Below are 18,307 nucleotides of genomic sequence, written 5' to 3'. Positions count from 1 at the left end.
TCAGCAAAAAAAGAGACAGGTGAAAGTTAACTGAAAACAAATGTTAACAAAAAACAAACATGTTCCACCCAAAACAAGCATGTCATGGAAACTTGTGGTAGAGAGCGCTGAGTTCAGCCTGGAGTTTGGTGAAAGTTGGTCTGCTTCTGGAGTCATACTGCCAGCAGCTACACATGAGGCTGTAGACCTCCGAGGGGCAGCCGACGGGAGCAGGCATACGGTACCCTGGGAGACATTGAGAACAGAGTTGGAATTTCTAATCAGATCTGATGGTTGCACAATTACAGTAACCGTATACGCACATGAAGAGAGAACATTTTGAATTGATTTAACCACACGAATCCTAGCGGTCCTATTCTGGGGGCGAACATTCAGCAAAAATAGCATATGTACAAGTTACGTGTCACCAGGCATTGTGAGCTTGTTGTAGATCAGCTATTTTCGGCAAAGACATTTGGTTTAAAGGGGAAAAAGGAGGGGTAATGACCCCTGAGGGACCCTCAAGTATAGACCCTTGGGGGACCCCTCTGTCAACAAAGTATATGGTTTAAGTGGTTAATTGTCAATGTCACGTCTACTTCCACATTACTGTGTCTTGTGTTCATTGTGTCTCTCTCATGTCTCTCTCTCTCTCTCTCTCTCTCTCTCTCTCTCTCTCTCTCTCTCTCTCTCTCTCTCTCTCTCTCTCTCTCTCTCTCCCTCTCTCCCTCTCCCTCTCTCTCTCTCTCTACCTACACAAATAATTACCGTACATCTTGGTATTTTGCCTTGAGGTACTGTACAAAGTACAGTATATGCTGACACAATAAGAAGAATGACTGCAGTTGACAGACAGTACTAATGCAGGGCAGGGCAGGCACGTGCAGGGAGGGGGGGGGGCTTTGGGTGCTTCACCTGCCCTTTTGCCTCAAAGTGCCCTTTTCCCCCGCAAAAAATAATAAGAATTAGGCACTGGCAGTGTTATTATCATATACAAATTCCAGTAGATTCATACACATAATGCTTCCGTACCCTTCTCCACCTCGTCCCGTGTCTGTTGGTTGGTCATGCTGGTATATGGGGTCATTCCCTTGGAGAAAGTCTCCCATAGCAAGACACCAAAGCTCCACACGTCACTCTCTGTGGTGTAACGACCTGAAAACACAGACAGGGGGCAGCATTGGCAAAGACACTGCCTAACTGTCACCAGCATAAGCTATGTGCTTTTTTCCTCCTTCAAGATCTGAAACATGATATTGTGTTTTACAGAAAACCTTTTGGGTTTTATACACAACCAAACAGAGTTGTTGCAAAACAAGGAATAGCCTTTCCAAGGCATGTCGGTTGGTCAGAAGCAAATGGGCCGCACCATAGTTGAGGGCCTCAGGGGCCGTCCATTTGACTGGGATCTGTTTGAAGACTCCTGTGGCAGAATAGACACCATCCTCTTGCTCACGAGACATACCAAAATCACTGATTTTCACAATACTCTCGTCTCCCACTAGACAGTTTCTTGCTGCTAGATCCCTGAAATGAGAAAGGCTGTTTAAAGTGATGGCGAGGTGAGTGAGTGAGTGAGTGAGTGACCGAGTCAGTCAGTCAGTCAGTCAGTCAGTCAGTGAGTGAGTGAGTGAGTGAGTGAGTGAGTAAGTAAGTGAGCGTTACCTGAGGCGATCGGGTTGTCACCAAGTAGGCCTACCTAAGACTAGCCAGTCAGTGTCATCTGGAAATGTACTTGTGTATTCTTGTGTTTCTAATCTTCTCTTTTTCTCTATCTCTTTTCCCCCCTTTAAAATATATATATATATTTCTCATTGCCTCTATTTTATCCTTGCTCATCTCCTTTCATGACTTTTCATTTGGCCTATTTATTTTTTTACTTTATTTCCTTTATCTCTTGAATTTTACATTTTATCTCTTGCATGTTATGTTCCTGTGATTTATCTCTTTTGTAAAGCACTTTGTGAAGCTGCTTTGAAAAGCTCTATAATTATTATTATTATTACTGTATTGTTGTTGTAGTCTCTGTATATATAGAACTACTATATACTGTATAATCTATAAACTATACTGTAACAACTCGAGGGGCTGAGATTTAAAGCCCCATTGTGCAATAAGTGGCCACAGCCAATAAACAAGAGGAATTACAGCAATGCATGTAAAAAAACAAAAAGCCAGCTCTCCACCTTTCCTTCATAGGCATCCACTAGCCAACGGCAGCCAAAGTTAGACAAACTGGGCTACTACCGGTCATGTTGGTCTGGATAATCTGCCTTAGTGAGCAGTGAGGGAGTTGCCAATAGAAGCTATGGAAACCCATTTCTGCCTATGTGATGAATTGTTTTTACTTAAAACAAAAAATCCTTTAAGTCGTTATAATGAGAAACATTCTCGAAATGACTTCTTATCTGAAAATAATAAATATTTTTATGAGCGCCATGCAACAGAGTATAAATTATGCTTTAGGATGGGGCCAAAAAATAAAAAAACTTATGATAATCAAAAATATTGCATAATGAAAGCTATGCAATACTGTAAAAGCAATGTGCTCATCCTTCCACAGCGATCCCTAAATAATGTGCTCTGCATGTGCAGTTATACTGTAATATGGTATACTAACTATGCACACACTTTGCTTTTATGCTATTTCATTATTTGGTTTCATCGTTTGTGTCCTTAAAGTGTCCTGATTCATAGATCTGTTTGACATACCTGTGGATGCACTTCTTGCTCTCCAGGTACTCCATGCCAGAAGTTACATTTTCTACCATTTTCACCAACATCTTTGGCTGCATGTTGTAACCCACAGTGCGCAGAAAGGTGAGAAAGTCACCACCTGTTTGACACACCCACACACACTATCTCTGTGATTCCAGCTATTAAATAATCTGTATTATAGTACCAACTATGATGAATTATGGTCAAAGCCAGGAAAACCAGGACGGATAATCCCATTTGAAGATTATTATTCATTTCACATATATTAAAATAAGGATCATATAATATACCTTCCACTAACTCCATGATGATGTAGATGGGTTGTTTCTGAGTGCATACCCCAATTAACCTGACAATGTTGGGGTGATCATACTGCTTCAGGATCCTGGACAGTTGTGGGTTTAGATATAAATAGCAGTGATGAGAGATAGATGAAGGGACAGTAATAAAGTTGGAAAGAAAGGGGGACATTTTTAAGAGTAATAAATAAACACTGGATGCCTCTCAAGACAATACACGGTGTCTGCATGTATTCTAACCTCATGTACATGCTGTACGGATAGATATGCTACAGTATGTGTAAATATACAGATACCTTAGTTTTGTATGCCTTATTTCCCCCCTTGGTCCCCCCCCCCACCCCTCTTCTTTGAAATAACAAAGAAACGATGGAGCTTGCAGAGAAAATGTATTTCACCCACTGTTTTACACCTGTAAACCAGTGATATGACAATAAACATTATTCTGATGTGTGTGTGTGTGTGTGTGTGTGTGTGTGTGTGTGTGTGTGTGTGTGTGTGTGTGTGTGTGTGTGTGTGTGTGTGTGTGTGTGTGTGTGTGTGTGTGTGTGTGTGTGTGTGTGTGTGTGTGTGTGTGTGTGAGCACACTTGCATGTAAATGTAGTGTGTGTATTGGGTGTGTGTTTGTACCGAACCAACCTGGCTTCCATAAGGAACCTATTCTTGTGTTCTGGTGGCAGGTTTTCTCTGCAGGTTTTGACAGCCACTGGGGTGTTATCAGAGCGCAGGCGACCAATATAAACTTCCCCAAAGTTGCCCTGGGCAATAGAAACACACTGGCTATTAGCCCCTGAAGACCCAGTGGGAAAACAAAGGTTCATTCACAATGTCTTGAGTATTGTTATGAATTAACATTTCAGAAGAATTTCTCTGCTGTAGGCCTACTGTTAACAAATAAAAGAAAACACACACACACACACACACACACACACACACACACACACACACACACACACACACACACACACACACACACACACACACACACACACACACACACACACACACACACACACACACACACACACACACACACACACAGAGAACATTTAAGAAATGAAGAACACCATGTGCAGTTCATTTCTAAACAACCAGTTAGTAAATGTCAACTCACCCGACCTATACTGTGTCCCAAGATAATATCATCATGCTCCAGAACCCACTTGTCCTAATTTTATTTTAATACAGAAAAAGAGAGAGAGAGTGGGAGAGAAAACAACAATTTATAGCAGACTGTAAAATCTAACAAGACCCAAGGTACCAGCTGTTATCGACAATAACGCTTTTACTATGATTGTGTGTGTGTGTGTGTGTGTGTGTGTGTGTGTGTGTGTGTGTGTGTGTGTGTGTGTGTGTGTGTGTGTGTGTGTGTGTGTGTGTGTGTGTGTGTGTGTGTGTGTGTGTGTGTGTGTGTGTGTGTGGATGATATACCTTAAGGATAGGTTTCTTAAGCACAATGTCTGTCCTCTTGGTGACATGCTGATGTAAGGAGACCATGTTGTGCACCAGTAGGGGGACACTACGGAACCCTTCTCCATCCAGACGGTACAAATTCTACTGACACAGAAATGCATGACATGCATGCATGTTCACTGTACATGCATGGACACACATGCAATCACAAAAATACCTATGTATGCAGAAACACCTCCACTGTACTGTATGTTGTATAACATTGGAATTCCCCAAAAGAAATAAACAGGAACAGTGTTTGTTGTGCAAAAGATGGTCAACACGATGTGGAATTTCCACTTCAGTCCTGCTTAAATCTTTACTTTAATTATTATTATTCGTTTTTTTTTTTTGCCAGATCGGTATATAATATTAGACTGGTTATTTTTGTGCGAAACCACCGTAGAAGGAAGTATAAAATAGGGCTTTGCTTAACCCTAACCTAGCATCCCGAAAATAGTTGAACATTCTGCAAAAACAGCAGATTTACAAGCTGAGTGTTTGGTATTTGTTTGTGTAGAGATTTGGTGAGTGTGTGCATTATATTCACACATTCACACACAGACAGTGGAGGCAACCATGCAAGGCACCAGCCTGCTCATCGTTACTGTAGGGATTCTCTTGCTAAAGGACATTTCGACACAAAGCCAGGAGGGTCCGGTGAACAAACCGGGTCTCTGTTGATAAGATTCTAGCTATTTTGAATATTCAGGAGTTCCTGGAAAATGAAGTGTTTGCCAGTAACCCGTTTTAAAGAACTACACTTTATTTCCTGTTCTCTCTCTCTCTCTACCCCCATGTGAGATAAGTATCACCTTATTACACCATCAAATTATAGAGGAACATATCACTTTACCCCCCCCAAGCTATTTGTGTATGTGGCAGTTTGCTGAAAAACGGTAGTTAATAATAAGCAGAAATTACGTTGATCTGTAGTCAAACATATAGGCCATTACCAGACTTCCCCCAGTGATACCAATCCTGTTGGTCTTTTATTGGAGCTAATAGAGAACAGTGCAGTAGGCCTATAGCCGCTGGCCCGTTGTAAATGACAAACACACTGTGGTAAAATTGAACATCATTCAGGTTTTACTAAGTGGAAGGAACAAGGGATATCAGCGGAGACGGCTGCCAGGGAACACGGCAGCTGCTCGTCTGTTATAGGGATGCAATATGTCGTGGCCGTGGGTAATGTAAGGTAGTTGGTCTCAACCCTTTTCATATCAAGGTCCATTATTTATTGGGCATTTGAGCCACAGACCACCATTTGATGAGATTTAGCCTTTCAGACCCAAGAATATTTTGTTATCGTTGGATACGATTTTGTCCAAAATTCCATGCTGTATTGATGCTGGTACCATAGGAGAGATAACAATTCTTTAATTAAGTAATGCAGATGTTTAACAATAATTGAACTCTTGAGAGCGTAAAATGAAACTAAATGGATCCGTAGGCGGTTCATTTTACACTCTCAAGATTAAAGATCTGGGGACCACCTGGAACCCCCTCAAGGACCACTGGTGGTCCCCGGACCACTGGTTGACAACCACTGATGTAGGGAATGACCTCACCCTCTGAGGTTCGGTAAATGTTTGCTTTGTAATGCACTTTGATGATTTTTGTTTTATTTCACGGCCCATTTCGACCGATTGAGACGCCACAAACTCGTTGGGGAGTTTTCCATATAGTATTGTAGATTTCGCTCTGGAATATCACTTGAACGTCATTTTAAAGTAATACTAGGTAACGTTTTCAACAAAACTAAAGTTAAATTGTATATCTTTTGTCAGTGGCAAAAGTTTCACAACACCCACTCCATGAATTTCACCCCCGGAAGTCTTTTATTTATATATTTTCTATTGAACGGTGAAGGGGGGGACTTTCCCGGGAAAATGACGTTCCTGGCCAACGTCATGACGTCGTGGCCGACGTCCCCAGGAACTACCGCAACGGTTTCCTGTTTGGCCAGGAACTACCGCGGTAATAGCAAAAAGGAACCTCACGCTGATGTTAAGAGAATGTAGGATTGGAAGATCGAAAAAGAACAGAAAAAGAAAGCACAGCTCATGGTAACTAATGCTCCACTGGCTAAGAGAAACGATCCGTAGATACAGTAGTATAAAACAATTAAAAGATCGCTTTTTGAAACGCTTCCGGCTTCCGGTGAAAACGAATGGAATTCTGGGTAATCGAGGATTACGGAAATTGTATGCAGTGACGGTAGTGACCAGCAGAGGTTGCTAAAAATCGTTATTTGGGATTCTGCATTGTACAACTTTAAGTAGGAACAAAAATGTTTAACAGTACTGTATGAGGTATACGGTGCACTGCACACCAACTTCTTAGATAAACTCAGTTGTTCTCAAAGTGGGGTCCGGGGACCCCCCAACTAAATGATAGTTAGGAACCAAATGGATTATAAATTATAGGTCTGTAACTCAGAGTGTATAAATGGTTCCGCTTGTACACTCTCAGAGTTATGGGGGTCTGTGGCATAATGCATAACAGACTGGGGGTCCTTGAAAATAAATAGTATGAGAACCGCTGGATTGACTTACGTCAACTCTCTGAATGAGGAAGTGTCGACAGCCACCGGCCCCGTAGACAGAGAGGACATATTCTTGTTTCCCCTGGCTCTCTCTGACCAGGAAATCTCCTTCGTTCTTCAACAGCTCTTGCACCTCCAGCCTGGGGATAGCTCCATGGTACCAGCCCTGCTGCCCCAGAGGTCGGTCCACCTCTGGCACCAGTGTCTGGGCTGGGGGCACCTGCGCACAAGAAGACTTGAATAAAGATGTGCCATATTATGAGTTCACACGTCAGAGAGAGAGAGTCTCTTTGAAGAGCAGCAACATCTCAAGTGTACCTTCTGTGTAGTCATACGGTACACATAAAAGTTTATCTTATTACCGCTCTCATTCTTGGATAAGACTGAGAGTGCTAATATGCTAGTACTGTTGATATTTCTCTGGATACCTGTACTGTTTCTGTGTTAATATGTAAAATGACAAATAGAGGTTAACTTTACTTCAGGGTACAGTTTGTTAAACAAGACTGACATCAGTATTTGACCTCCTAAAGTTATTGAACAGAGGCCCATCGGAAGAACCACGGTGGACAATTGAACTGGGCCATTAAGTGTACGTATACTATCAAACTTTAATCCACACATTTAGTCTTTGACAGCAGATGTACAAAAACTGTAATTACTTATTTACAGACTTCTCCTTACCTTCATTTCGAACTAATGTGACAGTAAAAAAGGAAAGACGTGTTCATACACGGTACAATGACAATTAATTGTACTTATGCCTAGACACAAATACCTGTAACTGACTAACTCTAGAATGCTGGTGGATTATTGTGCCCTGACAGGGAGATACTGATGTACTACTGACTGTGAATTTGGTTTTAAACACGTTGCCCAGATGGTTCATGATCCCCTCCTTGATGAGGTGCATGGAACCACTCCCCTCCGGCTCCTGAAAACAGCAGATCACAGTTGTCAGTAAGAGCAAACAACAGTGATAGGAAAAGCGAGGTTGATGACTGTTCATGCTAGAAGAATGACAGAAAGACAGATAAAGAACCACAGAGAACATACACTAGAAGTGGTGGTAGAGACTACAGAGCTGTTGTCATCAGGCATCAAGGCAGAGGGGGGGTCACGGGACCCCAGCCATTCTAGTCTCTCCGTCAGCAGCAGTCTTTGAGCCTCCAGCCTGGCTCTGGTGCCTAGGGTCAGCAAAACCTGGTGCCGACACTCCTCTAGGGCATGCAGCTTGCTGAACTGGTACACTCTGTGTGCAGGATGTGGGCAAATTTGGAACTTAACTTTTGTTAAAAGATTTACTGTTTTTTTTTTTTTTTTCTTTTTTTTTATCCCTATTTTGGGCATGTCATTTAGGTAAAACTTTTCGACATTTTCCAAAAACGTAAAACAAACTAAGTTTTTTTTTACTGTTTATTAAATAGCAAAAAGCAACTTGTCTCTGCCGTTAGAGGAAGTTCCACACGTAAGACGTAACTGTTCATTTCTGAAGCAACTCTCAACCCTTAACTGAGAGGCAATCTGATCATCTCCCAATTTGAAGCAAGCTGTCAGCAGGTCCTCCAGGATCTTGTTAATGTCTTGACAACTCTCGCTTTGAGGAACCTCTAATCCTCCTTAGGCAAAATGAGAAGTCTCCACAATTCTAAACACATCAGTGCTTTATCATTCACGAAGCATGGTCAAGTATGGCTTCACTGCCTGTTACAGCAAGACCAGCTTAAACTAAACTGCCTCATTTTATTGGACATAACAGTAATTACATCTACTGCTTTTAACGGCCTCATCCCACTGCTATTTTAACCGTGCACCTTATGTATATATCATGCACCTTTTGCATATTTCACACTCAGTGGTGGAAAAAGTACTCAAATTCTTTACTTAAGTAAAAGTACCAATACTGCAATATAGAAATACTCTGTTACAAGTAAAAGTCCAGAATTAAAAATGTATTTGAGTAAAAGTACAAAAGTATTGGCATCAAAATGTACTTAAAGTACCAAAAGTAAAAGTAGACGCGTTGTGAGCTTGTAGATCTGCTATTTTCAGATAGCCTAGGTATAAAATAGGGCTAAAGTGGTTAATGTATGTTTCATAATATAATAATGTATATCTGAAAAGTAACTAGTAACTAAAGTTTTCAAATAATTGTAGTGGAGTAAAAGTACAATATTTGCCTCTGAGATATAGTGGAGTAGAAGTAAAAGTATTGGAAATTGGAAATACTCAAGTAAAGTACAAATACCACAAAATTGTACTTAAGTAAATGTACTTAGTTACTTTCCACCACTGCCCACAATGACATCTGACCTGTTGCTCTGTTTCTTTCTCTGTCCACCTTTCTTGAAACTGAATGATGGAGCTTGGATGGCAAAGAATTTCTCTCACTTATTTTTTTACACGTTGTAAACCTATGATGTGACAGTTTAAACTACTCTACTACAGACCAGGTTAAATTACTCTACTAAAGACCAGCTACGCCAGACTGTCGGACCAGCTTTAATTACGTTATTAGAGAAACTGCCTACAGACCGGCTTAAATTGCTCTAGGAGAGACTGCTTACAGTCCAGCTTAAAATACTGAGAGACTGCCCACAGACCAGCAATTTGTTTGGCCAAACTTGATCTGGACCACATCAGTGCTCTGAACATCTCCTGCATCCTCTAACAAAAACTGATCACAATGAACCTTTGGCTGCACTGACAAAATCCTCATCGTTAATTCAACCAATTGTAACTGAGAGAGGGAACCAACATAACCAAATGGACCCGTACATTTGTACACCCTCTGAGTTAAATGAACACCCAGGATTTTTCCTGTGTGCCCGTCTGGGGTTACCTCACCTCTGCCCCTTCTTCATGCCCCCATTCTCTGCCTCCAGTTGCAGCTCCAGGTTGTTGACTGAATCCTGCTGTGAGCCCAGAACTCTAGCCAGGAGCAGCAGCTCCTCCTCTGTCGCAGTCAGTCTGCAGAGAGAGAGGCAAGGGCAGGCGTGGGCAGAATGTAGAGATAATAAGACAGGGAGTAGGAAGAGGTTTAACGGAGGCCGGGGTACCGGTAAGATGGCAAGGATAAGGAGAAAATATAGGTTGGAAAGCCTTGAGTGATAGAAGAGTTAAGAAGGCTGGGAATAGTGGAAATCAATATGCCAGTTACGGTGAGGGGTTAGAGAGAGAGAGAGAGAGAGAGAGAGAGAGAGAGAGTGTGCGTGTGTGTGTGTGTGTGTGCGTGTGTGTGTGTGCATGCAAGCATAATGCATTATGCCTAATTTATGCTTCGTGGTATAAAGCGTCACATGCCAAAAATTGACAATGTACAAGCTCACAACACATTGCATCCGCGACACGTTGAGAGCTTGCAGGTCGGCTATTTTCAGAGCACGACAACGTCAAGTGACAAAGTATGAACAGGGCTTAAAGCTGTATGTTTTGTACTCACCTGTGTTGAAGTACCTCCAGTGTGAGGTCATTCAGTTGAATCTCTCCAGGCTTTAGCTGATCAGTGTCCTCTAAAGCACCCCAGTCAAAGTGTGCACAGACTGGGATGTCACCAACAGATCTATCCATAGACAAAGAGAGAGACAGTTGGGCATGCACGCATGCGCGCGCACACACACACACACACACACACACACACACACACACACACACACACACACACACACACACACACACACACACACACACACACACACACACACACACACACACACACACACACACACACACACACACACACACACACACACACACACACACACACACAGTTGTTATAATCCTCTTGAAATGTGGATCTTTGTGGCTGTGTGGTTTGATTGGTTTAGGAGAAGAAGACGTTTAGGCCTACAGTACCTGTTCTGTTGGATGAAGTTTTCATATTCCTTTTCAGGGTCTATTGATTTCAGAGCAGAGGACATCTCCTTGTGGATGCGTTCAACTTCATGTTGAACAAGACTGGAAATGTCAAAATACTCCTGCAAGATCTCCCTCCTGGGTCAGAGGTTATGGATAGCATCTCATTATTATTAGGCTACACACAAGTTATGATGTTAACAATATGTGGCCAATACAATCATTTGGATAATAATAATAATATAATAATATACATACTGTACTAATTAATTATTAATTAAGTAATATTATAAAGTGATGGTGCTAAAAGGAGTAAAAAAAACAAAAACATATAATAATTTCTGATCATGGGCTTGCCAGTCTGTGTTGTGAGCTACAATGCTGTAGGCTTTGCACATTTAGTATCGTTGTGCTAATAATATGTTCTCTGAAAATTATGAATAGTGTACAAATGGAATGTTTTCTTATCAACAATAATTCACGCACGCGCACACACACACACACACACACACACACACACACACACACACACACACACACACACACACACACACACACACACACACACACACACACACACACACACACACACACACACACACACACACACACACACACACACACACACATTTGAGCTTACAGTATGAGCACCATCTCCTGCTGTAGGCTCTGCAGTGCATCAAGCAGGGCAGGCTGGATCTTACTATAATGTTGCTGATGATATACTTGGGCTGCTCGCACAGACAGAACATAGTCATTGTGCAACTCATGGTGTCTCAGCATAGCCTTGACATAGCGTTCTTTTGCCTTGTCACGCTCCTTGTCTGTACACACCCACACACACACACAAATGAAATAATGATATGACATTATAGAACAGGGCTTCCAAAACCATTTCAGCTCGAGACCCAACATTTGCTGTCTCCCTGGGACCCAAATTTATAAAGATACATAATGAACTAGATAAAGGGCTCCTCGGAGCACAGCTCTCCGCCAGGTCAGGTACGTTATTGTGGCCTCCTGGTGGCACTATAATAGGCCAATGTGAAAGGGGTGCCATTTATTCTTAGGCCTTTCACGGCAATCGGACACTGCATTCATGATTTGAGGCATTTTGTTCTGAAAATGTTTTGTTAAATTAGACCTGCTGGTGGCACTATGACAGGCCAATGTGAAAAGGGTGGCATTTCTTTCATGGTTTTGCACAAATCGGCCTCCTGGTGGCGCTATAATAGGCGCCACCAGGAGGTGTGAAAAATTTGGGGCAGAGGTTCTGAATTGGCATCCAGGGAGTGTGTGTGCACAGTTTCGCAGCGACCGGGCCAACGGTGCCGGAGATTAGCTGCTAACGGACGGACAAGTCACACGGACGGACGGACGGACAGGGTGCAAAACATACCCTCTCGCCATGCCATTCGGCCTGGCGGAGACAATTAACCACTAATACCCATTTAAAAAATTGTGAAAATAGCCGATTTACAATCTCTCAAGCTCGTTGTTTTAAAGAGAGAAAAATCTAATAAAACATTTTTTAAAACTTTTGCTAAATATTTTCTGAAATATACAAAATAAAATCTAAAATGTTTCACAATTTAGTTTTTATGAAAATCTTACTTTTTCAGTTTTGTATGGATTTTTCTTTTGACTTTTTTTGTAGGAAGACTTAAAAATGTACTGACAAACCATAAACAGGGCCTGTGTGTGGGAGACACTGTCATAGAGGAGTTAAAGCGTGGATGGCTCTGTGTTTCAGTTTGTCAGAATGAGAGTGCCTCTAAACCCCTTTTTAGTGAAGTGAGAGTCGGCCCACCTTTACTAGCATCCTGATACTTCTTCTTGGCCAGTGCTGCGTCCCTCGCAGCTTGTCTGTAGCTACTTTTTAACCTCTCCAGCTCTGTATGGATCACCTACAGAACAGGACAGATAGGAAGCAGTAGTTTTCAAACTTTTGTGCCGAAGGCACACTATGTCAAAAGTCTCAGGGCACCCCACACAGGTATTTTTTGCTAAAATACCCAGTCTACAAGATCACGTGTCGTGATGTGAGGCATTGTGAGCTTGTAGATCTGCTATTTTTAATATTTCATAATATTTTATGGAGAAAAGTAATATCCATTTTTATAGACTTTTTGGTGACACCTCAGATAGCTCAGTTAGAACTGAACTGAACTCCCAGAATTCAGTACCGTTCCCAAAACTCACAGTACCGCTCCAAAACGAATGATGCAGAGTTAGTTTGGAAAGCAACAACTACATTTTCAGAAAGATAATGTAATTGAAATAGATAAATACAAAGATTTCCGGTACATTTCCAATGCCTACATCAAGTGTCGGGGACAGACACTCACGCCTAAAATAGTGTTTCAAATTAATGTTTGTTTAAACTTTAATTGAAAAGGTTACATCAATATGAGATTTGACTATGCCCTGCACTTGTCTCACAGCACACTTTTTGAAAACTACTGCATCAGAGCATTGGCGTTACTACAGTACTTCATCTGTACAGTATGGCAAAAAAAAGGCTAAATGTCTACAAATTACCATTATGAACCAATATGGATTGCTGAAATAAACATAATTTGCCTGGCTGCAATAATTGGGTAATAAAAGGAACATTGAGAGGAAAACTACAGTAATGGACAACATCCGTTAATCAAAATGTGTTTTGTCACCAAACTGGGTTTCTGGTCCATTAATTTTCATTTCATTTGACTGCACTGTATTAATATAGCTGATATTGCAGTTCTGCCCTGCGTGTCAAAAAGGGTTAGCCAGCAGATTCATACAAGAGGAAAAAATCAGGACTGAAAATGATAGCAATTTATAAAAAAATAAAAAACACACACATGCAATGCCTGATGACTGATGCAGGCCCATTGACCAAAACTTTTTCAATAAGAAAATGTAATATTGCGAGCTTAACTTTCAGTGTGTGGATATTTCTCCCTTTTGTAACTTTAGAAAGGTTTGGCCATAAGTTTGTTCAGTATTGGCGTGTGTACGTATGTGCGTGCGTGGGTGGGTTTATCAGACCTTATTAAGTTCCTGGTGGAGTAGACTCCATTGCTCTGCGTAGGTCTTGCGTAGTTGCTGCTTGTCTCTGATGAGGAGTGCCAGTTTGCTTATGGGACCATCCAGCAAGTCCTCTGACCGCTTACGCATCACGCGGCTCAGGTTGTCTGTCTGACAGTACAGTACAGCCCACGACTAACAGGAGCAAAAAGTGAATGAAAAAAATTACAATAAATAAATGGATGGTGCAAAAAGCAGAAAAACAGCTCCATTTGAGTTCATGGGCTTGCTAGTCTATGTTGTTGTGCTCCAGTGCTGTGGCCTTTCCACATTGAGTTAACTATATTGTCATGTATGTATGTATGTATGTATGTATGTATGCGTCTGTGTGCATACAGTATGTATGTGTTTACTGTATGTGTGTGTGTACTGCATGTACTGTATGTATACATATGTACTGTACAATGTATGTACGCATGTATATATACATGTATGTACCGTATATATGTACAGTATGTGCTGTATGTATGTACGCATGCATGTATAATGTGTATATGTACAGCACGTGTGTGTGTGTGTGTGTGTGTGTGTGTGTGTGTGTGTGTGTGTGTGTGTGTGTGTGTGTGTGTGTGTGTGTGTGTGTGTGTGTATGTACAGTAATAATAATAATAATGAATTGCATTTATATGGCGCTTTTCTAAGTACTCAAACTTACTCAAAGCGCTTTACAATGGTTCATTCATTCATACAGGGGGGGGGGCATTGGGAGGTGGAGCGGCGAACAGTCGACGCCAGCGTCCCCACTTTTCCCACATTCACACACCAATGGTGTCAAGCTAGCGCCGACCGAATCATTGGAGGCAATGTAGGGTTCAGTGTCTTGCCCAAGGACACTTCGACATGTGGACAGGAGGAGTTGGGATTCGAACCGCCGACCCACGGATCAATGGACGACCTGCTCTACCTCCTGAGCCACAGCCGCCCGAACATACAGTATATGTCACTCTGTCTGCAATGACCCAATACACTTCATCATCATTCATCAAATCATAATACAATACAAGGTCATGAAACTTACTATATTGTAACTCAATATCTGACATATTGTGTACATATCTGTCAATCTGACAACTATGCACACCTCTGCTGTAGGTTTCCCTTGTCTTTGGTCACAAGCAGACATTTGAAACACTTGATTATTCACTGTACAATTACTCTGATATCCACTCAACAGAACAATATCATCCTTAATACTATAACAGTATAACGATCGATGGAAATTAAGGGTTGCCATTCCTGTCAGTGCTGTTTAAAAGTTTCTCTGTTTTTACAAGGTTTGGTAAATCACTTTGGAATGGGGAGCGAACTCTGTAGTCAAAGTGTTATACTACTGTTACTAAAACATTTTAGAATAGGGAACTTGTTAGTGGTAGTTAATATTTAACTATGTCAGTATTAAGTGGGAGCAAAAAAAACTTCTTCAGAATGGGGAACATTCAGTACTGTGTAATAATATAAGATAAGATATTTCATTATTTATATTGATTAACCACTTTCAACCTTGTGTCCCAATTTTGAGCATGTCATTATTGGTCAATAAACTTAAACCCTCTAGTCTTAGTTAAACAGCTCACAAGTGAGCTTGTAGATCGGCTATTTTGGGGGAATGTTCTCAACAGAATAGGCATGCTGGGGTTAAAGAGGGTTCAAAAGAATGTTCCCTTTTTTTTAATAAAAAGGATGTTCTAGTGTTTCCTGTTGTCCTTTGTACTGTAGCTACTGTATTGTTTCCTGTATTGTTCTCAGCCCACCTTGTGATTATTGATTATCTGGTTCACCTGTGTCTAGTTAACCCTGTTAGTGTCTAGCCTATCATGTGTTGTGTCTCTGTTCACTTGTGTTGAGGTAGTCCCTGTCCTACTTCCAGACACACAGTGACAGTACAAACTGGCCAATCTGGACCCAGCGGACTGAGGTTTGTTTTGTTTTTGGTTATTATATTCTTGTTAGAATGCCGCTGGTTTTGAACAAACCTTTGAGGCAGTCTACCTTTCTTTTCCTGTGCCCCAGCCATTAAGACTCTGGTGTGTGGGTCTCCAACCTGCCTGTCCTAAGGTCATTAGTCACCAGTCCTGCCTGCCCTTTTCCTGGGAAGATTTTGGAGTGACATAGGAGGATATTTATGACCCCGAGTTCCTTGAGTCCCTTGTCATCTCTTGGAAGAGTGCCCCTGAAATTGCCCAGCACATGGTGAACTTCAGGTGGCAGTGTAATGTCGGCCGCCCCTCTCAGACACACACATGGGCTGATCGAGCCGGGCTCGCCTGCTCTCCGGCCTGCTATTTCACAGATTCCTGACGACCCTGCATTTACTACTCCGGCCTTAGACCCATTTGTGGGGTCTTGTTTGGCCATTCTCAGGGGGAACCGTGGGCCCTCCAGGGGGCCTCTCACACATTTGCGTGCCGTGGGGCAAGCATTTTCCCCATACACACCCTCCTGGGGCGGCATATCGGATGCGAGGTACCACGCGACTCCCATTGAAAATGAATGTAACTGGAAGTTCCCTCCTCCATCCCCCACGTATCCGACACGTTGCCGCACGCAAATGATTGAATGTTTGAATGTTTGAATGTTTGAGCACGCAAATAGCCGATCTACAAGCTCACAATGTCTCACAAGACCCAGAATAGGACTGCTGACTCAAAATAGGTACACTGGTTGAAAGTGGTTTAATACTATACTGTGTACCCTGCAGTGACATACCCAAACATTGCTGTGGCCATTGTTCATGATTCTACAGTATAGCAAAATTGATGTAGTGATTCTACCCCAAGCATCACCTTGTTGAGCTGGCTGATGTAATCCATTCCTCCACCAGACTGAGGCCTATCCAGCCTGTCCACCATGATAGACATCTGGTGAAGCTGTACAGAGAACTCCCGTTCACTCTTGGCCCGTTGTGCCATCCATTTCTTCATAACCTCCATCAGGTGAAGCTCAGAGTCTTGTAGCCGCAGCAGGGCTGCATGTGCTTGAGGACACCAGAGAACCTCCCCAAACCCCATCTCTGTAAATGAAGGTCAATACACAGCAGAGGTTTGTGGAGTAGCAAAAAAAAAAACTGTACTCAAGTAAAAGTATTGTTTCTTTAACCAACCCTCTAGTCAGGAAAACAGTTACAACTGTCCCGTTTTTTTCCTGTCTAAACAAAATCTCTTGGCCAAAAATAGACGATCTACATGCTCACAATGTCTCGCAACACAATGCGTTTTGGAATGTTCCACCCAGAATAGGCATGCTGAAGTGGTTAAAATAATGACTCAAGTAAAAGTAAATCATCCAGATTACTTGAGTCCATCTAGTGAAAAGACAACTTAAGTACTGAGATTCTTCATAGGATCTCAATCTGATTATTGTTTAAATAATCAGAACGTAATTGACATGTATAATATATAAACTTATAAATGTTCGTCCAATATAAATATTAAGAGCCAATGCAAATACCAGTCAGCCTCTTTGGCTGAAGTCTCTGAGAGAATGAAGCAAACAGAACATGTATTGAATTTAAAAAAAAACAATGGGTAAAAAACTACATAATGTAGCCAAATCATTGAAAAACATTATACTTTTCCTCTTTGGCCCAAATGTAAAGAATTAAAAGTAAAAACAATTATTCACAAAATATACTATAGTGAAAGTAAAATGTAATTTATGTTGCATGAAAATTACACTTGCAATTCATTCAAAATGTTACTTAAGTTAATGTAACGTTAGTAAATGTAACTCATTACTACCCACCTCTGCTATGCACTATATCTTTTCTGTCTCTCAGCAATAATCCATATGGAGTCCGTGGAAGTTAAATTTAGAAACAGAGTAAAACAGAGGCTACTTACTGTTTGAAGCAGTAGGCTACCTGATAACTGAGCCTCTTTATGACCAGGGGGCTATTCACACGTTTTCACTTCCCCTTGAACAAAAAAGAAAGTAGTTGAAAGTAAACACTTCCTCATGCGTGCTGCAAACTGTTCTGTGTGAGGAGTGGACATTGTTTACATTACTATGACTTCAACAGTAAGCTGTCACAGTAATTGCTATACTGACTTAACTAAGTTCATCTTGAGGCACCCATGACAGGTTCAAATAACCTGCTCAGCAACCCTTTTCACTGTTGAAGTGAACTAAAAATGAAACAGAAATTATAGTATTTTTGCCCGTATCTACTTTATAGTATACTTTATCGTATAATGGTGGGTTCTAGTGCCTTGTTCAGTTACAGTGCCTTATTTAGTGAATATAAAATTATAGTAGAATGGTTAAGCAGGAAAGATGACAATAACTGTGACATCCTTCCTGCTTGACCTTACTACTAATCACACTAGAGACATGTACCTGTGATAGTGGAGTATGCAGTGTAGTGCAGCAGATTCAAGCTTAGTTC

At 41.5% G+C, this 18,307-nt stretch overlaps 1 protein-coding gene across 1 annotated transcript; it reads right to left on the bottom strand.

The window, feature by feature from the left end:
- Positions 1-17,783, bottom strand: fes (FES proto-oncogene, tyrosine kinase). The gene is made up of 19 exons (XM_080428886.1): positions 17,665-17,783; positions 16,707-16,933; positions 13,885-14,058; positions 12,662-12,758; positions 11,492-11,675; positions 10,852-10,989; positions 10,439-10,558; positions 9,844-9,966; positions 8,053-8,248; positions 7,847-7,930; positions 7,007-7,216; positions 4,428-4,550; positions 4,111-4,164; positions 3,636-3,754; positions 2,988-3,082; positions 2,692-2,815; positions 1,349-1,506; positions 1,012-1,134; positions 1-225 (listed from the first exon to the last, which is right to left on the bottom strand). The coding sequence occupies exons 2-19, from the start codon at positions 16,929-16,931 to the stop codon at positions 83-85; spliced, it is 2,490 nt and encodes an 829-aa protein (XP_080285012.1). The 5' UTR covers positions 16,932-16,933; positions 17,665-17,783; the 3' UTR covers positions 1-82.
- Positions 17,784-18,307: the final 524 nt, after the last annotated feature.

Source organism: Gymnoscopelus braueri (genome assembly GCF_963280865.1).
Source record: "Gymnoscopelus braueri genome assembly, chromosome: 1".
Classification (NCBI taxonomy): domain Eukaryota; kingdom Metazoa; phylum Chordata; class Actinopteri; order Myctophiformes; family Myctophidae; genus Gymnoscopelus; species Gymnoscopelus braueri.
This window is presented reverse-complemented; position numbering and strand designations above follow the sequence as displayed.

Bases quoted from the DNA above. Each gene is read 5' to 3' on its own strand.
- fes (XM_080428886.1), bottom strand. From the start codon at position 16,931: ATGGGGTTTGGGGAGGTTCTCTGGTGTCCTCAAGCACATGCAGCCCTG. The intron at 11,676-12,661 runs GTGGGCCGACTC...GGGTGTGTACAG, and splicing joins GTATCAGGATGCTAGTAAAG to ACAAGGAGCGTGACAAGGCA. The intron at 9,967-10,438 runs GTGAGTACAAAA...CTCTCTCTGCAG, and splicing joins CTGGAGGTACTTCAACACAG to ACTGACTGCGACAGAGGAGG.